General features: G+C 40.5%; 1 protein-coding gene across 2 annotated transcripts in view; it reads left to right on the forward strand.

The window, feature by feature from the left end:
* The first annotated feature begins 744 nt into the window (after nt 1-744).
* Nucleotides 745-25262, forward strand: part of SIMC1 (SUMO interacting motifs containing 1) — a 68674-nt gene continuing 44156 nt past the window's right edge. The window contains exons 1-2 of one of the 2 annotated variants that reach the window (XM_043920044.1): nt 745-988; nt 3999-4037. In XM_043920044.1, the coding sequence (XP_043775979.1) occupies nt 860-988; nt 3999-4037 (168 nt within the window). In that variant the 5' untranslated portion in view covers nt 745-859. The remainder of the gene's footprint in view (nt 989-3998; nt 4038-25262) is intronic. The other variant, XM_043920045.1, reaches the window with a different exon arrangement.

Below are 25262 nucleotides of genomic sequence, written 5' to 3' on the forward strand. Positions count from 1 at the left end.
GACTACTGACCACTTCTCCTTCCACTGGGTTATCTTTTTTGCTCTTCATCACATCTAACTATTCACAATGTCTGCTCCTTCACTGCTTCCCTGTGGGCATTTTTTCCGAATCTCTGATCCTGCTATCAACGGAACAAATCTCTAAATCTCAGTTTAAATTCCTGAGTGACACAGATTGTTGGTGAAACTCGCAAATTGGTACAACTTAGTATTCTGCCTCACTTATCGAAACAACAGCAACAGCGCCTTCGACTCAGTAAGTCCACTTCTGGGAAGTGATCCTACAGAGGGGCGTGCACGTATGCACAAAGAAGGGGGCCTTTCTCCGCCTACTCAACCAAAGGCCAGCTCACCCACCCTCAGTCAGCCCCCCCACCAAACCGCACCCCGCCAGTCCAAGCCTGGGTCCCATCCTCAAAGGGCCTCTCCGGGTGAGTCCGTTGAAGCCCTTACGGTGGTCAGAAAGGCCTGTTCACACCTCACTTCACACTGCAGTCAGTTGGAAGCAGCGGGGAAAGCCCTCACAGCCTCAGCTTCCCGCACGACCGGCCCCAACGCCAGCCCAAGCCTGCTGCGACTTGATCTGTCCCCTCTCTCCCTTTTCTCCTCGCGAAGGGAGGACCAGGGCCACTGCCAAGTACCGTGACGGCGGCCCTGACCCTGCCGCCTGCCGCCTGCCGCCCGCCGCCAGGGGGCGGGCCCCGGAGGGCAGGGGGCGGGGCCGGCGGGGCGGGAAGGGGCGGGGCCGGCGGGCCGATCGCTCTGGTCGCCGTCCGCCCCCAACGCAGCAGCAGGAACCGAAGTCGCTGCCGCCTGGGTCGCTGGTCGCCCGCGCGCTGTCTCGGCCGGTCCCGCAGCCATGGAGGACTTCATCGTGATCTCGGACGACAGCGACTCGGAGAGCTCCGGGGGAACCCGCTCGGGCCGGGCGCGGAGGCTCCGCCGGGCCCTGTCCCGGACCCCCGGCGCGCTGCCTCGCCGGACTGTGGTGAGTGAGCGAGCCGCCGCTCGCCGAGCCTCCTGCGGCCGGAGCCAGCCGCCGCTCGCACAGCCCTCGGCCCAGCCCGCTGCTTTCCGCGGCTCCGCCGCCCGCCTCCGGGCGCCTCACGGCTGCAGCCGCTTCCCGCCTTCCCGGTGTGTTCCGCCCCGAGGAGCGCGGCGGGCCCCGGGTCGAAACGCGGGGCCTCCGGGGCTCCGCGCTCAAGCCCGAGAGCGGCTGAGGCTGGAGAGTGGCCGCCGAGCACATGGACGAGGTCCTGGCGCGCCAGGTGCGGGGGCCGCTGGAGCCCACAGCCGGCGGCGGTCCTCAGGCCAGGCCGCGGGCTGCCCAGAACCTTGGGCGGGGGGCGGGGACACACGGGGTCCTCTGGGGAGACCCGGACTTCGAGGCGGGCGTGCGGGAGCGCGTAATTGTTTGGCCTGCGGTGTGTACAGATGTGTGCAGGAGGTAACAGGAGCCCAGGCGGGTAGGGAGGGAAGCTGGGGCCTGGGCCAGACGGTGGCCAAGCTCCAGGGCCTGGCAGTCGAGCGAGAGGGGCCGGGTTTTGGAGTTGTGCGGGAGGGCGGTTTATGGCGCTTCGCAAAAACATTTACCAAGCTCTAAAGGAATAGGGAGGGAAACATCCACGGTTTCTTTACCCCTCGGGCTGGTTAGTCTTTGTCCTTCTGCCTAAAGTGGTGAATAAAACATCTGTGGTCCCTGCCTTTCTAGAATCCTCCACAGATATTTATTGAGCCCCTACTACGGGCCAGGTATACTAAGAGCTGGGGATGCGATGAAGAACTCAACATCCCTGGCTTCTGTCATAGAAGGTGATAAAATCAACAAGTAGCTATAGAATACTCAAGGGATGGGAGGTGGGCGGGGCTTTCTCGGTATCAGGAGACTCTCAGCATCAGACCTCCAACAATTTTCCCAGCCTCCTAAAGCTACACCCCCAAAATAACAGAATTGTCACGCTAATGTTATTTGTAAACGCCTTTCTTCCTATGTAAATATTTCATCAAGACAAGTCCAGCTTCTGCTCCTCCAATCCCCTTCCCAGAGTTTTTAGCCCCTAATTCTCCACTGTGAGCCACTTCTGTCTCAGTTATAGTGTTAAATCTAGGAGGTCACTATAAGAATGAATGGCATGCAAAACCAATTAACTTATACTGCTGTGCTGCCATGGTTCAAGCAAGAGGAATTCTCTATGACTTTCAGTAAAGAATTTAGAAGAGATGGACAGACAAGAGATTTTCAAGGTAAAAGTGACTGGATGTCCCTAGTACAGTGTGGGGGACATACTAGATATATTTGTTGGATGAAAGAATGGTTGACGAAATGGGGGAGAGAGCATTTCAGACAGACGTTTGATGGTGTGAGTGAATGTAACAGAAGCAGGCTTGAGGTGGCAGAAATGCTGCATTCACTTTGGACCTCGGAGGACTTGAACTCTGGAGAACAGTCAGGATTGGAGAGATTTGGTAATCATCTAAATAGAAAGAAGCACTGAAGGCCTAATTATGTTTGAGATAATCAAGGGAAAGAATATAGAAAGAAAAAAGGTGGAAGAAAAAAGTACTGCAGAATAACCCTCAACTGCCTCTCCTAATTCTTCCTCTTCCCTCCTCCTCCTTCTGTCAGTCCCCCTTTAACTTTGTGCTTCCTACCAGCTTTGCTTTTTCCTCCCAAGGAGTGTCCACCTCCCATCATCCTGGGCCGGCTTCCTTCTTCAAGTGCCCAGATGTCATCCTTAGCCAAGTCTGTGGTATGTGCTATAACCGTTCTTGCACATACATAGGAGTGTTCACAAACTTCCCCTCCTCCTCTGTGACCACTCAATCAAACATTTTGAGTTGGAGCCATTTAGAACTGAAGAGACGTGAAAGGCACGTTCCAGAGTAGCACCCAATGTAAATCTCGCTTCTCCAGATATTTCCTCCAGCTTTCTCAGAACTCCTGGCTGGTTCTCCTTTTATCCTTCTTTCAAGTTTATAAGGGTGGTAGGATAACCACACAAAATATCAGAGGCATTAAGAGACTCTCAAGGTTATAAAGCCTAAAGCACCTTTGTCCAGCTTTTCCTCAAGGCCCTGAGGTCAGATAAACCTCTGTTTAAATCCCAACTCTACTTCCCAATCTGCCCAACAGCTCTGGGAGCTTTGGCAAGTTCTGTTGTCTCTTTCAGCTTCTGCATTTGAGAACATTAATACCTACCAGGCAGGACCCTTAGAAGGTTTTTAATGAAACAATGCAAGGACAATGCCCAGCATAAATTGATAGCTTTTGCTACACTTTATGCTGTTTTCTCAATCTTGGCAAGCAATGAAATAAAAGAAACAAGTTTTGTGATTTTTTTTTTCTTTTTTGCAAATATTGACTGAGGGGAAACAACTTGCTTGAATTCAGGAAATCAGGAAATCATTGGAGGTGAATGCTGAAGTTGATGTTTCTGAACTTCTGGCTCTTAACCTGGGCTTTAGACTTCAGTAAATTGATGAAATATGTCTGTGTTTTTTATATTTATTGCTTCCCCCTATCCCCTCCCCCCCCCACACACACTTATAAAAGCAGAACATGTTCAGCTAATTTTGGTTGGCCTAATTACAAAGATTGAGAAATGTATACAAAAGAAAATTTAAATTGCCCTTAATCTCACCTTGCAAAGATAACCAATGCTAACATTTTGAAGTATGCCTGCCTAAACTGTTCTTTGTGAGTGCCAGTGTGTGCTCATATATACCCATGTGTCTCCCACTGTGTTTTTGCAAATATGAAATCTTGCTGTACTTCTTTTTTTTTTGTTTGCCTTTTTGTCTTAATATACTTTTCTATATCAACAAATATACATTTTCACCAATATTTATAATGTATTTCATTGTACAGATTTATAATTACATGTACCTTTTCCTATAAATGAGTATTATGCTGCCATTTCTAAACTTTCTCTGTTATAAGACAAGTCAGAAATTTCCTAATAAGTAATCTTTGTACCTTTGTTCATTTGTTTGTTTAGGATAAGTTCCTCTTAGAAGTGAGATTGCTGAGTCTAAAGGTATGCCCTCTTTGGGGACTTTTGATATATATTGTCAAATTTCCTGCAGAAATTGTACACCAATTATATTCTCACCATACCTCTTTCTCTACTATCAACTCACCCCTAGATATCGTCAACTTACTGAATATGTAAATAATTATGGAACACTTATTATATGCCAGACACTGTTGTTGGCATACAGTTGCTAAGATTACAGCTAAAAATACAAAATCAAGTCCCTGTTTTTGTGGAGATTTCATTTTAGTCAGAGGGAGACAAAGAGTAAACAATCACATAGGTGTCTAACACAGAGTGTTAGAAAGAAGAGTAAGGCATTTTTGGTTTTTCAGTATTTGCTGGTTTGATAGCTAGATTCTGTGAGCTGTCATGGTTTTAATTTTTTCCTTTGGTTGTAGGTAGTGATTCGTTCTCTCATTAAATACTTGTTGAGCACATGCTCTGCCCATGGGTACCAAAGGTGGACAAGGTGACAATGAACCTATGTTCTAGTGGGGAAATAGCAATAAACTAAAAAATAAGTGAACAATATAATAGAGAACAATTTGGGTGGGTTTGGGAACGTTAGATGGTATCTTCAAAGAAGGCCTCTCTGAAGAGTTGATATTTGATCTGAGACCAAAATGACAGATTTGTTATGAGAAGATCTTGGGGAATAAAGTAACAGCAAAGGGTGTAGCAAAAGCAAAGATTGGAAGTAAGAAGGAGCATGACTAATTGAAGGAATCAAAAGGCCTGTGGGGCTAGAATGTAGGTGACAGAGTTGGAAGCGATGAGAAGTAGGTGGACTAGACTATATAAGGCCTGTAGCCCACGGTAAGGAATTTGGATTTTATTCTTATGTAATAAGAAATCTTTGAAGGCTCTTAAGCAGGGGAATAACATGATCTAATTTACATTTTTTAAAAGTGACTTTAGCTACTGTGAGGAGAAAAGACTGTAAAGTAAGGTGACCATATAATTTATCATCCAGATGGGGATCCTTTTGCAAATGAAAGAGGTTGCTAACTGGACAGAGTGTCAAACAACAGGCAAAAACTGAAACTGTCCCATACAAACCAGTTTCACCTTACTGTAAGGGGACAAAAGTGAAATCAAAGAGATTTGTCTTGGAGGTTGCAGCAGTAGTCCAGACCAGAGATCATCATAGCTTTGCAGGTGGTGCGACTGGATAACTGGAGGGATATGGAAGGTGCCAATGAAGTAAAATCAGCTGGTCATAAAACAGCAGGACCCTGTGGTCATTGCCTTGTACGTCCTCTGCCTGCCTTTTGTCTGTGGAAAAACTTTAGCTACATAGTAAGTTTAATCAGAGAAGGGAGAACATGCAGAAACAAAGGAAAGCAGTCAAGGAGACCAATAATAATTTAGTCCGTAAACAAATTCAAGGACCTTTCCTTCCTTCTCAGGCATTATAGATAATATTCTGAGCCAAATCCTGTGAGCTGTCTTCTGGTTACTGAAACCCCCACCAGGTAGAAGTTAACCACATAATGACCAGACTGTAACCATGACTTAAGCTGCCACAATTCCAAGAACTGGCTTCAAGGGAGTGAGAACAAACCAACCCTGGAACTGAAGACTAAGTGTACTTAAAACAATCAAGGTGATGCCGATCAGACCACTGATGACCGATTTCAAGATAACTGTCAGAGCTGACTGTACAGTTTCTGCATGTAGCCCCTTCCCTCAGCCTATAAAAGCTCTTGTCCACTGATTTTCAGGGGGCGGAGTTGGCCTTTGGACAGGTGTCCACCCTCTATACCCCCCATACCCTAGCTGTTGGCATCCAAAATAAAGCAAACTTTCCTTTCCAACAATCTTGCTTCTTTATTGACTTTTTGAATGAAAAGCAGCCAGACCCCACTTTTCGTTACAGTCCTGCTCCTTGGTTGTGGTTAATGAGGGAAAGGGGGGAATCCTGAATGATGCCTTGGTTTGTCCCTAGCAACTGGATGCAAGTTGGTGTCGGTCATTGACATGGGGATGTCTTAGGGAGGAACAGGGTTAGAGGAAAGATTCATGAGTTCTTGAATGTAGTGTGCTATATATGTGTGAGTGTGTGTGTATATAGTTTATGTGAGTTAATTGCCTGTTCTTGTCCTGTTGGACTTTTTGTGGATTTTTTGTGTTTTTGTTTTTACTAACTTGTCAGTTTTACTTGGACTTCTCAGGCGGCGCTAGTGGTAAAGAGACAAAAGAGACGTGGGTTCAATCCCTGGGTTGGGAAGATCGCTGGAGAAGGAAATGGCAACCCACTCCCATATTGTCTGGAGAATCCCATGGACAGAGGAGCCTGGCAGGCTGTAATTGGTAGAGTCAGACACAACTGAAGCGACTTAGCCCAGTTTTACTTACATAATAAAGACTTTCTATAGGTTGGATTGGGTCCTCCAAAAAGATGTGTTGAAGCCCCCGCTGCCACTACAGAATGTGACTTTATTTGAAAATCAAGTCATTGCAGATGTAATCAGTGAAGATGAGATTACAGAAAGTAGGGTAGGCCCTTAGTCTGATATAAGTAGTATCTTTATAAGATGTGAAGACAGAGGAAGAATACTGTGAGACTTTGGGAGTTATTCAACTGCAAATCAATGAACACTAGAAGGTAAGAGAAGGGCATAGAACAGTTTCTCCCTAGAGCATTTAAGAGAACATGGTCCTGCAGACACCTTAATTTTGAACTTCTGAGCATCCAGAACTGTGAAAAACAACAAAAAGACCAGGAACAAGTCAAGGACATCCTCTGTCACCAATGCTTTTCAGCATTGTACTGGAGGTCCTAGCTGATGTTATTAGGCAAGAAAAAGTATACAGATTAGGAAAGAAGAAATAAAATTTTTACTCACAGATGTCATAATTGCCTATGTAGAAAAAATCCAAAAGAATTAGCAACCAAAAAAAAAAAATACTATTAAGTAATAATAGCAACGATGTAAGATGCAAGATCACTTTACAAAAGTCATCACTGTCCCGTATACCAGCAGTAAACAAGGGGAATTTGAAATTTAAAACATACTACCATTTACATCAAAACTGTGAAAATTAAATACTTAAATATAAATCTCATAAAACATCTATGAGAGAAATCTATGTGAGGAGAACTATAAAACTGTTAAAATATATCAAAGAGGAAATAAATGGAGATATATTCCATGTTCTAGAAAAACATCTGCTTTATTGAATACACCAAAGCCTTTGACTGTGTGGATCACAACAAACTGTGGAAAATTCTTCAAGAGATAGGAATACCAGACCACCTGACCTGCCTCCTGAGAAATATGTATGCAGGTCAAGAAGCAACAGTTAGAACCGGACATGGAACAATGGACTAGTTCCAGATTGGGAAAGGAGTATGTCAAGGCTGTATGTTGTCACCCTGCTTATTTAACTTACATGCAGAGTACATCATGCGAAATGCCAGGGTGGATGAAACACAAGCTGGAATCAAGATTGCTGGGAGAAATATCGATAACCTCAGATATGCAGCTGATACCACCCTTATGCAGAAAGCAAAGAGGAACTGAAGAGCCTCTTGATGAAGGTGAAAGAGGAGAGTGATGCTTAAAACTCAACATTCAAAAAACTGAGATCATGGCATCCAGTCCCATCACTTCATAGCAGATAGATGGGGAAACAATGGAAACAGTGACAGACTTTATTTTCTTGGGCTCCAAAATCACTGCAGATGGTGACTACAGATATGAAATTAAAATACACTTGTTCCTTGGAAGAAAAGCTATGATCAACCTAGACAGCATATTAAAAAGCAGAGACATTACTTTGCCCACAAAGGTCTATCTTGTCAAAGCTATGGTTTTTCCAGTAGTCATATATGGATGTGAGTGTTGGATCACAAAGAAAGCTGAGCACTGAAGAATTGATGCTTTTGACCTGTGGTGTTGGAGAAGACTCTTGAAAGTCCCTTGCACTACAAGGAGATCAAACCAGTCAATCCTAAAGAAATCAGTCCTGAATATTCATTGGAAGGACTGATGCTGAAGCTGAAACTCCAATACTTTGGCCACCTGATGAGAAGAACTGACTCACTGGAAAAGACTGATGCTGGGAAAGATTGAAAGCAGGAGGAGAAGGAGACAGCAGAGGGTGAGATGGTTGGATGCATCACCAACTTGATGGCCATGAGTTTGAGCAAGCTCCAGGAGTTGGTGATGGACAAGGAAGCCTAGCGTGCTGCGGTCCATGGGGTTGCAGAGAGTCAGACACGACTAAGTGACTAAACTGAACTGAATCCATGTTCATGGAAAGGAAAACAGTATTGTTAAGATGTCAGTTCTTATGAACCTTATCTATAGATTAAATGCAATCCCGATCAGAATCCCAGCAAGTTATTTTGTAGATATCAGTAAACTGATTCAAGTTTATATGGAGAGGCAATTTGTTGTTGTTCAGTCACTTAGTCATGTCTGACTGTTTGAGACCCAGTGGCCTGCAGCACATCAGCCTTCCCTGTCCTTCATTATCTCCTTGAATTTACTCAAACTCATGTCCATTGAGTTGGTAATGCTCTCCAACCATCTCACCCTCTGCTGCCTTCTGCCCTCAACCATTCTCAGCATCAGAGTCTTTTCCAGTAAGTTGGCTCTCCACATCAGATGGACAAAGTGTTGGAGCTTCAGTTTCAGCATCAGTCCTTCCAATGAATATTCAAGGTTGATTTCCTTTAGGATTGACTGATTTGATCTCCTTGCTGTCCAAGGGACTCTCAAGAGTCTTCTCCAGCACCACAATTTGAAAGCATCAGTTCTTCAGCACTCAGCCTTCTTTATGGCCCAACTTTTACATCTATACATGACTACTGGAAAAACCCCATAGCTTTGCTTATATGGACCGTTTTCAGCAAAGTGATGCCTATGCTTTTTAATATGTTGTCTAGGTTTGTCATAGCTTTCCTTCCAGGGAGCAAGCACCTTAATTTCATGGTTGCATGATTTTGGAGCCCAAGAAAATAAAATCTGCCACATGTTTCCACTTTTTCCCCTTCTGTTTGCCATGAAGTGATGGGACCAGATACCACGATCTTAGTTTTTTGAGAGTTGAGTTTTAAGCCAGCTTTTTCACTCTGTTCTCTTCAGCCTCATCAAGAGGCTCTTTAGTTCTTCACTTTCTGCCATTAGAGTGGTATCATCTGCATATTTGAGGTTGAAAAGGTAATCTTTTTATTTATTTATTTTAAAGGATAATTGCTTTACAGAAATTTTGTTTTTTTCTGTCAAACATCAGCATGAATCAGCCATAGGTATACATATGTCTCTTCCCTCATGAACCTCCCTCCCATGTCCCTCCCCATTCCACCCCTGTAAGTTGATACAGAGCCCCTGTTTGAGTTCCCTGAGACATAACACAAATTCCCATTGGCTATCTATTTTACATATGGTAATATAAGTGTCCATGTTACTCTTGCCATACGTTTAATCCTCTCCTCCCCTCTCCCTGTGTCCATAAGTTAGTTCTCTATGTCTGTTTCTCCATTGCTGCGTTGCAAATAAATTCATTGGTACCATCTTTCTAGATTCCATAAATATGCTTTGGTATACAGTATTTATCTTTCTCTTTCTGACTTACTTCACTCTGTAAAATAGGCTCTAGGTTCATCCACCTCATTAGACCTGACTCAAATGTGTTCCTTTTTATGGCTGAGTAATAACCATTATGTATATGTACCACAACTTCTTTATCCATTCATCTGTTGATAGACATCTAGGTTGCTTCCTTTTTCTAGCTATTGTAAATAGTGCTGTAGTAAACATTGTCTCCCAGTAATCTTGATTACAGTTGTGATTGATTCAGCCCAGCATTTCACATGATGTAATCTTCGTATAGGTTAAATAAGTAGCATGACAATATACAGCCTTGATGTGGTCCTTTCCCAATTTTGAACCAGTCCATTGTTCCATATCCAGTTCTAACCGTTGCTTCTTGATCCACAGACAGGTTTCTCAGGAGACAGGTAAGGTGGTCTGGTATTCCCTTTCTCTTTAAGAAGATGCAATAACCAACTGAATATTGGAGAAGAGCAGAGTCAGAAGACTGCCACTTTTGGCTTCAAAATTTACTACAAACCACAGTAATCAAAACAGTATGAAATTGGTGAAAGCATAGACAGATAGATCAGTGGAACACCATAGAAAGCCCAGAGATAGACCCAAATTACTCTAGTCAACTGATCTTTGACAATGCAGCTAAAGTAGTAGAAGGGGGCAGAGAGTCCTTTCAACAGTGGTGCTGGAGCAGTGGGACAGTCACAGGCAAAGATGTGAATCTAGACACAGACCTTACAGCTTTCATAAAAATCAGCTCAAAACCTGCACCATAGACCTGAACCTAGGATGCAAAACTGTGAAATTCCTAGAAGACAGGAGAAAACCTAGATGACTTTGGATTTGGTGATGATGTTTTAGATATAACATCAAGAACATAATCCATGGAAGAAATAATTGCTAAACTAAACTTCACTACCACTAAAAACTTCTCTGAAAAACAAGAGAATGAGAAGATAAGCCACAGACTGGAAGAAAATATTTATGAAAGACACATATGATAAAGGACTGTTACTGAAAACATGCAAATAACTCCTAAAATCAACAATAAGAAAACAAGCAACCTGATTAAAAAATGGGCAAAAGACATAAACGGACACATCATAAAGAAGGCATACAGATGGCAAATGTTCAACATCATACATACGCCATTCAGTTCAATTCAGTCACTCAGTCGTGTCCGACTCTTTGTGACTCCATGAATCGCAGCACGCCAGGCCTCCCTGTCCATCACCAACTCCCGGAGTTTACTCAAACCCATGTCCATTGAGTCAGTGATGCCATCCAGCCATCTCATCCTCTGTCGTCCCCTTCTCCTCCTGCCCCCAATCCCTCCCAGCATCAGGGTCTTTTCCAATGAGTCAACTCTTTGCATGAGGTGGCCAAAGTATTGGAGTTTCAGCTTCAGCATCAGTCCTTCCAATGAATATTCAGGACTGATTTCCTTTAGGACTGACTGGTTGGATCTCCTTGCAGTCCAAGGGGCTCTCAAGAGTCTTCTCCAATACCACAGTTCAAAAGCATCAATTCTTCAGTGCTCAGCTTTCTTCACAGTCCAACTCTCACATCCATACATGACTACTGGAAAAACCATAGCCTTGACTAGACAGACCTTTGTTGACAAAGTAATGTCTCTTCTTTTTAATATGCTGTCTAGGTTGGTCATAACTTTCCTTCCAAGGAGTAAGTGTCTTTTAATTTCATGGCTGCAATCACCATCTGCAGTGATTTTGGAGCCCAAAAAAAATAAAGTCTGTCACTGTTTCCACTGTTTTCCCATCTGTGATGGGACCAGATGCCATGATCTTAGTTTTCTGAATGTTGAGCTTTAAGCCAACTTTTTCACTCTCCTCTTTCACTTTCATCAAGAGGCTTTTTAGTTCCTCTTCACTCTTTGCCATAAGGGTGGTGTCATCTGCATATCCGAGGTTATTGATATTTCTCCTGGAAATCTTGATTCCAGCTTGTGCTTCTTCCAGCCCAGCGTTTCTCATGATGTACTCTGCATATAAGTTAAATAAGCAGGGTGACAATATACAGCCTTGACCTACTTCTTTTCCTATTTGGAACCAGTTTGTTGTTCCATGTCCAGTTCTAACTGTTGCTTCCTGACCTGCATACAGGTTTCTCAAGAGGCAGGTCAGGTGGTCTGGTATGCCCATCTCTTTCAGAATTTTCCACAGTTTGTTGTGATCCACAGTCAAAGGCTTTGATATAGTCAATAAAGCAGAAATAGATGTTTTTCTGGAACTCTCTTGCTTTTTCGATGATCCAGCGGATGTTGGCAATTTGATCTCTGGTTCCTCTGCCTTTTCTAAAACCAGCTTGAACATCTGGAAGTTCACAGTTCACGTATTGCTTAAGCCTGGCTTGGAGAATTTTGAGCATTGCTTTACTAGTGTGTGAGATGAGTGCAACTGTGCAGTAGTTTGAGCATTCTTTGGCATTGTCTTTCTTAGGGATTGGAATGAAAACTGACCTTTTCCAGTCCTGTGGCCACTGCTGAGTTTTCCAAATTTGCTGGCATATTGAGTGCAGCACTTTCACAGCATCATCTTTCAGGATGTGAAATAGCTCAACTGGAATTCCATCACCTCCACTAGCTCTGTTCGTAGTGATGCTTTCTAAGGCCCACCTGACTTTACATTCCAGGATGTCTGGCTCTAGGTGAGTGATCACACCATCGTGATTATCTGGGTCATGAAGATCTTTTTTTTACAGTTCTTCTATGTATTCTTGCCACCTCTTCTTAATATCTTCTGCTTCTGTTGGGTCCATACCATTTGTGTCCTTTATTGAACCCATCTTTGCATGAAATGTTCCCTTGGTATCTCTAATTTTCTCGAAGAGATCTCTAGTCTTTCCCATTCTGTTGTTTTCCTCTATTTCTTTGCATTGATGGCTGAGGAAGGCTTTCTTATCTCTCCTTCCTATTCTTTGGAACTCTGCATTCAAATGGGTATATCTTTCCTTTTCTCCTTTGCTTTTCACTTCTCTTCTTTTCACAGCTATTTGTAAAGCGTCCTCAGGCAACCATTTTACCTTTTTGCATTTCTTTTTCATGGGGATGGTCTTGATCCCTATCTCCTGTGCAGTGTCACGGACCTCCGTGCATAGTTCATCAGGCACTATATGCCATTAGGGAATTGCTAATTAAAACAACAGTGAAGTATTATTACATTTGGATTTTAGAATAGACAAAATTCAAAACACAACAGCAAATGCTGGTAAGGATGTGGAATAATGGAATTCTCATTAATTACTGGTGGGAAAGCAAAATGGTACAGCAAATTTGGAAAACAGTTTGGCAGTTTTTTACAAAACTAATGTATTCTTATAGTACAAACCAACAGTTTTGCTCCCTGGTATTTACCCAAATGAATCGAAACAAATCCACACACAAAAAAACTGAATATAGATGTTTATATATCAGCTTCATGCATAATTGCCAAAACTTGGAAGGCCACTAAAATAAGTAAGTAAAGTCCTCCAGTAAGTAAATGGATAAGTAAACTGTTACCTCCAGACACTGGAATATTATTCAGCGCTAAAAAGAAATGATCTATCAAGCCATGAAAATACTTGGAGGAAACTTAAATGGCTCTTTTCACTTAGTAATATGCCGTCTTGGAGAAGGCAATGGCAACCCACTCCAGTACTCTTGCCTGGAAAATCCCATCAACAGAGGAGCCTGGTAGGCTGCAGTCCATGGGGTCGCACAGAGTCGGACACGACTGAATCGACTTAGCAGCAGCAGCAGCAGAAATATGCAGTCTGAAAAGACTATACTGTGTGATTGCAACAATATGACATTCTGGAAAAGTAAAAACTATGGGACAGTGAAAAGATATTGGTTTTCAGGAGTTAGTGGAGAGAAAGTAGTGAATAAGCGGAGCACAGGATTTTCAGGCAGTGAAACTGTTCTGTGTGATACTCAATAGTAGATACATGTTGTTATGTATTTGTCAAAACCCATAAAATGCAAGAGTAAACCCTGATATAAACTGTAGGCTTAGGGTATTGATAATGTGCCAGGTTGGGTTTATCAGTTATAACTAATATACCACTGTGATGCTGGATACTGATAGTGGGGAAGTTGTACATATGTGGGGATTGGACTATATGGTAACATTCCATACTTTCTGTTCAGTTTTGCCATGAACCAAAAACTGCTCTAAAAAGTAAAGTTTATCAATTTAAAAAATGTACCAGTCCAAAAAATTCAAATACTGGAGAATGGTATGCAGTGAAAGTTAGGGTAGTATTGGTCCCCAGCTCATTATTTTCCAGAGTTTTTTTCTAGGTTTTCTCTCATTTCTCTTGTTTTAAGTTATTTATTTAAATTTTTTGCTTTGTTGATGCATAATTGACGAAACTAAGATATTTTAAGTATATATCATGGTGATTTAACTAGCAAAGTTTAATTAATTAATTAACAAGGTTTTTACCTTTTAATCAAAGTTTCACACATTATAAATGAACTTTAGTGTCATGTTCCCCTTTCCAAAAATCCTTCACTTATTGACATATACCGTTATATTAGTTTCAGGTGTACATCATAATGCTTCAGTATTTATACACACTGCAAAATGACATCCATAATAAGTCCGTCTACATCATTTATCATACATCAATATATTATAAAACATTATTGATAGGAAGTTTATACCTCTTGACCCCCTTAACCAACTTTGCTTACCCTCCCAACCCTCCCAGCAACCTCCATTATATTCTTTGTGTGAATTTCATATGGTGTGTTTTTGTTTTTAGATCCCACGTGTAAGTGAAATCATATGGTATTTTTCTTTCTCTGACTTATTTTACTTAGCATGATACCCTCAAGTTCCATCCATGTTGTCACAAATGGCAAAATTTCATACTTTTCGTACTTTTTTACGGCTGAGTAGTATCCTGGGGTGTGTGTGTGTGTGTGTGTGTGCGTGTGTGTGTGCGTGTGTGTGTATGTGCGTGTGTGTGTGTGTGTTAGTTGCTCGGTCATGTCCAACTCTTTGTGACCCCATGGACTGTAGCCCACCAGCCTCCTCTGTTCGTGGAATTCTCCAGGTGAGAATACTGGAGTGGGTAGCCATTCTCTTCTCCAGGGGATCTTCCCAACCCAGGGATCGAACCCAGGTGTCCTGCATCACGGGCAGATTGTTTACAGTCTGAGACACTAGGTTAGCCCCACATGTATGCGCATATATATACATATATGCACTACGTGTTTATTCAGTCATTAGCAGACACTTATGTTGTTTTCATTTCTTGGCTATTGTAACTAATGCTTCAGTGAATGTGGGGGTGCATATATGTTTTCAAATCAATGTTTTCATTTTCTTCAGATAAATAACCAGAAGTAGAATTGCTGGATGGATCACACGTTGGTTCTGTTTTTAATTTGGGGGGAAACTTCTATACTGTTTTCCATAGCACTGTGCTAAACATTACACTAACAGTGCACAAGGGTGTCCTTTTCTAGAACATCCTTACCAACCCTTGTTATCGCCTGTCTTTTTAGTAAGAGCCACTGTTACTGGAATAAATGGATATTTCATTGTGGTTTTGATTTTCATTTCCCTGATGATTAGTGATATTGAGCATCTTTTCATGTGTCTGCTGGCCATCTGTAAATGTCTATTTAGGTCCTCTGTCCATTCCATAATCAGATTTTTGGCTTTTTGTTACTGAGTTGTATGAGTTCTTTATATATTTTGGATATTAATCTTTTATCAGATACATGATTTGCAAATAGTTTCTCTCACTTAGGAGGTTGTCTTTTCATTATGTTGATGGTGTTCTTTGCTGTACAGAAGCTTTAGTTTGATGTAGTCCCATTTGTTTGTTTTTGCTTTTGTTGGCTTTGCTTTTGGAATCAGATACAGAATAATCACCAAAACTAATGTCATGGAGCTTCCTGCCTCTATTTTCTTCTAGGAGCTCAGTGGTTTCACATCTTATATTCAAGCCTCTAGTCCGTTTTGAGTTAATTTTTGTGTGTGGTGTAAGATGGCAGTCTAGTTTCATTCTTTGGCATGTGGCTTTCCAGTTTTCCTCGCACCATTTACTAAAGAGTGTCCATTGTATAATCTTTCCTCTTTTGTCATAAATTAATTGACCATGTAAGCATGGGATTTGTTTCTGGGCTATTTTTCTTAAAATTGATCCACATGTCTGCTTTTATGCCAAAATCATATTGAGTTTGAAATCAGTGAATGCAGTGTCTTCAGCTTTGTTCATCTTTCTCAAGAATGTTTTGGCTATTTAGGATCTTTTGTGGTTCCATATAAATTTTAAAATTGTTTGTTCTATTTCTGTGAAATGTGCCATTGGGATTTTGATGGGGATTACATTGAATCTGTAGATTGCTTTGGGTAATATGGACATTTTAACAATATTCATTCATCCAAACCATGAGCATAAAACATCTTTCCATTAATTTGTGTTTTCAGTGTCTTTCATCAGTGTCTTATAGTTTTTGATATACAGGTCTTTTACCTCCTTGGTTAAATTTACTCATAGGTATTTTATTCTTTTTGATACTATTGTACATGGGATTGTTTTCCCAACTTCTTTTTTAACAGTTTGTTGTTAGTATGTAGAAATACAGCAGATTTTTTTATATTTAGTTTGTACTCTGCAACTTTTCTGAATTCATTTATTAGTTCTTATAGTTGTTGTTTTTTTTTTTGATGTGGTTATTAGCATTTTATATATTGTCCACAAATAGTGAAAATTATACTTCTTCCTTTCCAGTTTGAATGCCGTTTATTTCTGCATCTTTCCTTATTGCTTTGGCTAGGACTTCCAATACCATGTTGAATAAAAGTGACAAGAGTGGACATCCTTGTCTTATTCCTGATATTAGAGGAAAAGCTTTCAACTTTCACCACTGAATATGATGTTAACAGTGGGTGTGTCATATATGGCCTTTATTTTGTTGAGGTATGTTTCCATCTCTACCCACTTTATTGAGAGTCTTTGGCATAAATGAATGTTGAATTTTGTCAAATGCTTTTTCTGCAATTGTTGCTATAATCTTGATTTTTATCCTTCATTTTGTTCATGTATATCTTGTTAATTGATTTTTGGGTGGTGAACCATGCTTGCATTCCTAGAATAAATTGTTGGGTTTGGTTTGTTATTATTTTGTTGAAGAATTCTGTATCTATGGTCATCAGTGATATTGGCCTGTACTTTTCTTTTCTTTTGATATTCTTGTCTGGTTGGTATCAAGGCCATGTTGGCCTTGTAAAATGAATTTGGAAGCATTCCTTCCTCTTCAGTTTTTTGGGAGAGTTGGAGAAGGATAGGTATTAAATCTTATTTAAATATTTGGTAGAATTCACCAATGAAACCATGGTCTTGGACTTTTATTGGGGGATGGCAGTTTTTGATTACTGATTCCATCTCATTATTAGTAATCTGTCTATTCAGATTTTCTATTTTTTCATGATTCAGTCTTGGAGGATTATGTTTCTAGGAATTTATCCATTTCTTCTAGGTTGTCCAATTTGTTGACATATAATTACTCTTAGTATTTTTTATGATCCTGTGTATTTCTGTGGTATCAGTTGTAACTTCTCTTTCATTTCTGAGTTTATTCATTTGAGCCCTTCCTACTTTTTTTCTTGGTGAGTCTAGCTAAAGATCTGTCTATTTTCTTTTCAAGAACCAGCTCTTAGTTTCATTGATCTTTTCTGTTGTCTTTTTAGTCTTTCAATTCTTTCTACTCTGATCTTTATTATATCCTTCCTTCTACTAACTCTAGGCTTCACTTCTTTTTCTAGTTCCTTTAGTTGTAAAGTTAAATTATTTCTTTGAGATTTGTCTTGTTTCTTGAAGTAGGCCTGTAGGTCAAGTTGCCTCTTAAAACTTATTTTGCTGCATCCTATAGATTTTGGTAAGTTGTATTTCCATTTTCATTTGTCTCAAGGTATTCTTTTTTAACTTCTCTTTTTCTGAAATTTATTCGGATTTGTTTTATTAAATAGGATCTATCCTGGAGAGTGTTGCATGTGCACATAAGAAGAATGTATAATATCTTGCTTTTGGCCGGAATGCTCTATATATATCTATTAAATTAACCAGGCCTAGTGTGTCTTTTAAGGCCAGTGTTTCCTTATTGTTCTTCTGTCTGAATGATCTGTCCATTAATGTAAATGGGGTATTAAAGTGTATCACATTTTTTATTGCTGTCAGTTTCTCCCATTACATTTATTAATATTTGCTTTATATATTTAGGTGCTCCTATGTTGAGTACATAAATATTTACAAATGTTATATCCTCTGGTTGGATTGACCCCTTTATCATTATGTAATGCCTTTCTTTGTCTTTTACTACAGTCTTTATTTTAATGTTTATTTTGTCTGATATAAGTATAGTTACCCCATCTTTCTTTTGGTTTCCATTTGCATGGAACATCTTTTCTATCCCTTAACTTTTAGTCAGAGTGTGTCCTAACATCTGAAGTAAATCTAACAGGGAGCATATGTTTATTTTTTTAATGTCTTGTTTTTTTAATCCACCCAGCCACTCTGTGTCTTTTGAGTGGAGAATTTAGCCTGCTTATATTTAAAGCTATATTTTAATATATATTTAAAGCTGTGTATTTAGCCTGCTTATATATAATTATTGACAGGTGTGTGGTTACTGATAGATGTGTACTTACTGCCATTTTTTTCATTGTTTTCTGGCAGTTTTCTGGTTTGTTTCTGTTCTGTCTTCTGGTCTCCTACCTTGTGGTCTGATGAGTTCCTTTAGTGTTATGCATACATTCCTTTCACATTATCTTTTATGTACATGTTAGAGAGTTTTGCTTTGTGGTTACCATGAAGCTCGCATATAGGTTCTGGTTCAAGACGGCACAGTAGAAGAATGTGTGCTCATGTCCTCCTGTGAGAACACCAGAATTGCAACTAGCTTTTGAACAATCATCGACAAGAGAACACTGGAACCCACCAAAAAAAGATATCCCACATCCAAAGACAAGCCACAGCAAGACAGCGGGAGGGGTGCAACCATGATAAAAATAAAATCTGACAAAGGAACTGGGAATCCCTGGGGAATCTGGCCTTGAAGGCCAATGGGATTTGATTATAGGACTTCCACAGGACTGGGGAAAACAGAAACTCCAGTCTTAGAGAGTAGAAACAAAATTTTGTGTGCACCAAGCCCCAGAGGAAAGGAGCAGTGACCCCACAGGTTACTGAACCAAAACTGCTTGCTAGTGTTGGAGGGTCTCCTCTGGAGGCGTGGGTTGGCAGGGGCTCACCACAGGGACAGGCACACGGGCAGCATCAGGCAACGAAGGTCCCACTTGGTGTAAACCCTCTTGGAGTTGACCATAGACCCTACCATACAGCCCCTAGACCCCAGGGCAGGGTTGCCTCAGGCCAAACAGCTACCAGGGATGGAGTGCAACCCCATCTACCAGCAAATAATTGGACTAAAGCTTTACTGAGCAAGACCCTGCCCACCAGAGCAAGACCCAGTTTTTCCCACTGCCAGTCCCTCCCACCAGGAAGCTTACACAAACCTGTTAGCTTCATTCATCAGAGGGCAGACAGAAGAAGCAAGAAGAAGCACAATCCCACAGCAGCTAAAACAAAAACCATATTACAGAAAGGTAATCATGATGAAAAAGCAGAAAGTTATGTCACAGATGAAGGGACAATGTAAAACCACAGAAAAACAACTAAATGAAGTGGAGATAGGCAATGTTCCAGAAAAAGAATTCCGAATAATGTTAGTGAAGCTGATTCAGGATCTCAGAAAAGAATGAAGGGAAAGATTGAGATGAAAGAAATATTTACAAAAGACGTATAAGAACAAACAGATGAATAATACACTAGAAGGAATCAACAGCCGAATAACTGAGGCAGAAGAACGGGATAAATGACCTGGAGGACTGAATGCTGGAAATCACTGCTGTAGAACAGAATAAGAGAAAAGAATGAAAAGAAATGAAAACAGCCCAGGAGAACTCGGGGCCAACAGTAAACCCACCAACATTCACAATATAGGGGTCCCAGAAGGAGAAGAGAGAAACAGACCAGAAGAAATGTTTGAAGAGATAATAGCTGAAAACTTCCCCAACATGGGAAAGGAAATAGTCAACCATGTCCAGGCAGCACAGGGAGTCCCAAGCAGGATGAACCCAAGGAGGAACACACCAGGATACATAGTAATCAAACTGACAGAAGTTAAAGACAAAGATAAAATATTAAAAGCAACAAGGGAAAAATGACAACATACAAGGGAATTCCCATCATGCTATCAGCTGATTTCTCAACAGAAACTCTACAAGCCAGAAGGGAATGGCACCATATATTTAAGTGATGAAAGGGAAGAACCTACAACCAAGAATACTCTACCCAGCAAGACTCTGATTCAGATTTGATGGATAAATCCAGAGCTTTCCAGACAAGCAAAAGTTGAGAGAGTTCAGCACTGTCAAACTAGCTTTACAACAAATGCTAAAAAGGAGCTTCTCTAGGCAGGAAACACAAGAGAAGGAAAACACCTACAGAATATAAGCCCAAAACAATTAAAAGAATGGTAATAATATTATTCAGTTCAGTCACTCAGTCATGTCCAACTCTTTGCAGCCCCATGGACTGCAGCACGCCAGGCTTCCCTGTCCTTACCAACTCCTGGAGTTTGCCCAAACTAAAGTTGATGATGCCATCCAACCATCTCATCCTCTGTCATCCCCTTCTCCTCCTGCCTTCAGTCTTTCCCAGCATCAAGGTCATTTCCAATGAATCAGTTCTTTGCATCAGGTGCCAAAATATTGGAGTTTCAGCTTTAGCATCAGTCCTTCCAATGAATATGCAGGACTGATTTCCTTTAGGATGCACTGGTTTGATCTCCTTGCAGTCCAAGGGACTTTCAAGAGCCTTCTCCAACACCACAGTTCAAAAGCATCAATTCTTCAGTGCTCAGCTTTCTTTATAGTCCAACTTTCACATCCATACATGACTACTAGAAAAACCAGAGCTTTGACTAGACAGATCTTTGTTGGTAAAATAATGTCTCTTCTTTTTAATATACTGTCTAGGTTGGTCATAGCTTTTCGTCCAAGGAGTAAACATCTTTTAATTTTATGGCTGCAGTCACCATCTGCAGTGATTTTGGAGCCCAAAAAAAAACAGTCTGTCACTGTTTCCATTGTTTCCTCATCAATTTGCCATGAAGTGATGGGACCAGATGCCATGATCTTAGTTTTTTGAATGTTGAGTTTTAAGCCTTTTTTTTCACCCTCCTCTTTCACTTTCATCAAGAGTCTCTTTAATTCTTTGCCTTCTGCCATAAGGGTGGTGTTATCTGCATATCTGAGGTTATTGATATTTCTCCCAGCAATCTTGATTCTAGCTTGTGATTCATCCAGCCTGGCATTTCGCATGATGTACTCTGCATATAAGTTATAAGCAGGGTGACAGTATATAGCCTTGACGTACTCCTTTCCCAATTTGGAACCAGTCTGTTGTTCCATATCCAGTTCTAACTGTTGCTTCTTGACCTGCATACAGATTTCTCAGGAGACAGGTCAGGTGGTCTGGTATTCCCATCTCTTTCAGAATTTTCCACAGTTTGTTTTGATCCATACAGTCAAAGGCTTTGGTGTAGCCAATAATGCAAAAGTAGATGTTTTTCTGCAACTCTCTTGCTTTCTCGATGATCCAACGGACGTTGGCAATTTGATCTCTGGTTCCTCTGCCTTTTCTAAATCCAGCTTGAACATCTGGAAGTTCATGGTTCACATAGTGTTGAAGCCTGGCTTGGAGAATTTTGAGCATTACTCTGCTGGCATGTGAGATGAGTGCAATTGTGCAGTAGTTTGAGCATTCTTTGGCATTGTTTTTCTTTGGGATTGGAATGAAAACTGACCTTTTCCAGTCCTGTGGCCACTCTTGAGTTTTCCAAATTTGCTGGCATATTGAGTGTAGCACTTTCACAGCATCATCTTTTAGGATTTGAAATAGCCCAACTGGAATCGAAATAGCTCAAGTGGAATTCCATCACCTCCACTAGCTTTGTTTGTAGTGATGCTGCCTAAGGGCCTACTTGACCTCACCTTCCAGGATGTCTCGCTCTAGGTGAGTGATCACACCACTGTGGTTATCTTGGTCGTGAAGATCTTTTTGATATAGTTCTTCTGTATATTCTTGCCACCTCTTCTTAATATCTTCTGCTTCTGTTAGGTCCCTACCATTTCTGTGGTTTGTTGTGCCCATCTTTGCATGAAATGTTCCCTTGGTATCTTGAATTTTCCTGAAGAGATCTCTAGTCTTTCCCATTCTATTGTTTTCCTCTATTTCTTTCTATTGATCACTGAGCAAGGCTTTCTAATAAGATCATACAGACTGATAGTTACCTAAAACGTAAATGGATTAAATGCACCAGCCAAAAGGCATAGACTGGCTAGACAGATGAAAACATGTGCATGTATACACTTCCGCTTACCACATCACTCTGCTTGATCCCCCAAATTGTATGTAATTATTTTATATTGTTAAGTGAATCATATTCTTATTATGGCTTGCAATTATAATTATCTTTTTTTTTCTGGCTATTCATTGTGAAAACTGATAAATATCTTTCACTATGGTGACTATGTAACTATTACTCACTTAATACCATTTAATTGTGATTTGTCAACAGAGAAATAATAGAATTCTATATCACCAAAACTATGATTTAATAGAAAAACCTGTAATCACTTTTTAAAATCCAAATGCATATCAGAATTATCTTGAAATTTTTTGAAAAATACAAATGCTCATGTATTGCTTTTTTTTATCTCCAGAGCTCCAGATAGGTTTCTAATAAGCAGTCATGTTTAAAAACAACCGGACTGTATGACGATCTTTTACTTTTATCTAGTTTGTTTCACTTTTTCTATTTAATATTCAGTGCTCTCATTTCATTTAGTTTGTTTTCCAATTTCTCCATCTCTTTTTTTTTCTGGTGTTCTTTCTTATGCCTTTATCAGGTTTACTAGAAAAGCTTTTGTATGCATATATATAAATAATATGTGTAATATATGTTTTTTAGAAAACTTATCAATCTTTGCCTAAAAATTTCTGAAACTTTGATTCCAATTGTTTGACTTAGTATGAGTACAGTGCTAGATTTCTAATTAAAAAAACATATGCAAAAAAAAAAAAACATATGCAACAAGCAACAAAGGTTTACTATATAGCACAGGGAACTATAGTCAATATCTTCTATAACCTATAATGGAAAATAATTTCAAACATAATGTTTGTATGTGTGTGTGTGTATGACTGAATCACCTTGCTGTGCCGCTGAAGCGTAAGTCAATTATACTTCAACAAAATACGTGCATTAACAAAAGAAGCCAGATATAAAAGACCACATAATTGTGATTCCATTTATATGAAATATTAGAGTGGGCAAATTCATAGAGACAGGAAAAGGGTATATAGGTCAGATAGATGGAGATTGATGTAATAGCTATGTTACTAATAGTGCTTAGTTAGAATAGGCTTCATGGATCTGTAGCCCCATTTGGGCTCCCTAAAACTATAATTAAACTTAATGCTTCTTTGTCCCCTTCCTACCTGACAAGTTTCAAGTTAAAAGCCTGCGTGGTAACCTTACCCATGGAAAAAGCAGATAGGATCTTTAGGGAAGAGGGCTTAAAACAAAGAAAGGGGACTCTGTTCAGCCCTTGGTTCTAGTTTCACCAAATAATGAAGCCATTCCATTTGCCTTGTTGGAAAAGAGTGATAGGTAGAGAGAAACCTGAAGTATCTGTATTATTTTCAGTGTTGGTGAATGGAAGGTCCATATGTGAGGTATGGAAGATGAGCTTTCCCCCTCAAAATTATTTTTTTTAGATTCAGTTGATGTTTCTTGAGCACTTTGACATTTTTCAAAAGATGCTGTGCCAGTCATTATGGCATTATACTCAGTCCTAGTGGGAAAGATAAGCAGCTAATATTGGAATATTATAAAAAGACCTGGACCTAGGAACTTCTGCCTTCAGCAATATGACTGACTGACTTTAAAGGGATCTCTGCTAAAACAACAACTAGATTCTGAAAGAAACTAATTTTTCCTGCTTGCTGGATTGGCAGAAATTAACAGAAATCTCCAAGGAGAAAAGTAAAACCAAAATCATGAGATAACCTGGAGTGGTGAAGAGCAAATCCCATTATCGGCACCATAATTGGGAAGTAACTTGGACTAGCCCCTTGAAGGTGTAAATGGATGAGACTTCTCATTTACACAGATCCAGAAACCCAAAAGTAGTTTGCTTTCTGGGTTTTAGTTTTTACAGCTAGAAAATATGAATGATATTCACCTGACAGGGTCCTTGTGAGACATCTGGGTCAGAAAATAAGGTTATTGGGGTGGACAAGGACTTTATGGGCTTATTGCTGTTTTTCATTCTACAGATGCAGACTGTTAGAGGGCCTTGTTATTGTTTAGTTGCTATGTCATGGCCAGCTCTTCTGTGACCCCATGGACTACAGTCTTCCAGGCTCCTCTGTCCCTGGGCTTTCTCAGGCAAGAATACTGGAGTGAGTTGACATTTCCTTCTGCAGGGAATCTTTCCAGCTCAGGGACTGAATCCGAGTCCCCTGCATTGGCAGGTGGATTTTTTACCACTAAGCCACCAGGGGAGCCCATTGGAGAGTCTTAGTCATCTGTGTTTCCATCTGCTGACATAATTATTAAAACTAGAAAGATAATTTGTTATCTCTGAAAACTTAGAGTAATATGTGATGAAAGAGTTAAGAGGACTGTCAGAGGACAAGGAGATGAAAGGATAAGCAAACAATTGTCATTAGATTACATTTATTCATTTATCTAATGAGTTAATAAACACTATGAGCTGAATCTAAAATACTATGTCAGGGTACAGGATACGAGAATAAGTTACTGTCTAATGAGGGGAAGGATATGGAAGTGCTCTGTGACATGCACTGAAGGATATTAGTATGTACAGAGTGCTTTGGAGTCATCAAAAAGGGAAGCAGTAAGCTCTCCAAGGTTGAGCAATGCAGTTGAACTGTGCTTCCAATCTGTGAAACTCCTTGACGTGCCAAAATACTCCCGGAGGGTCCAGTTAAAAATCAGGCAGACTCTAGTGAGAAATCTACTGAAAGAGAGCTGCACAGGGCAATACCTATGAATTTGCTGCTCTTTTAACAGACTGCATTCCCTAATCACTTGCCACTTAAGTGACAGAAAGCTGAAATTTTTATGGTTTTGAAATGTCAGGGGATAGAGGTAAAGGATAGCAGAGCATCAAAGAATTAGGACTGCAATCCCTAATCTCTAAAAGCAAGAAAATCACGGGAAGGGCAAACCCCAAAATTAAAGTAAAATCTCTGCCCAAATCCTTGGCCAATAGTGAAATCTAGGTAGGCACAAGAGAGAACCACCCTGTCCCCCACCCCCAAAAGGCCAGGTTACAAGGGTAGTAGCTAGAAAGCATAAGAACAAAGATACCAGCACATACGTTGTATGAAGGAGACAAAGCTTGCAGTTTGAGTAACAGATCAACTAGAGCAACAACTATGAAAAGACAATTTTTGGAAGAAAACAATCAAATCATTACATGTATCTATAAAACTCAATTTTCAACCAAAAATTGCTAGACATGCAAAAAAACAGGTGTGACTCATT

The sequence above is a fragment of the Cervus elaphus genome, chromosome 12 (genome assembly GCF_910594005.1).
Source record: "Cervus elaphus chromosome 12, mCerEla1.1, whole genome shotgun sequence".
Classification (NCBI taxonomy): domain Eukaryota; kingdom Metazoa; phylum Chordata; class Mammalia; order Artiodactyla; family Cervidae; genus Cervus; species Cervus elaphus.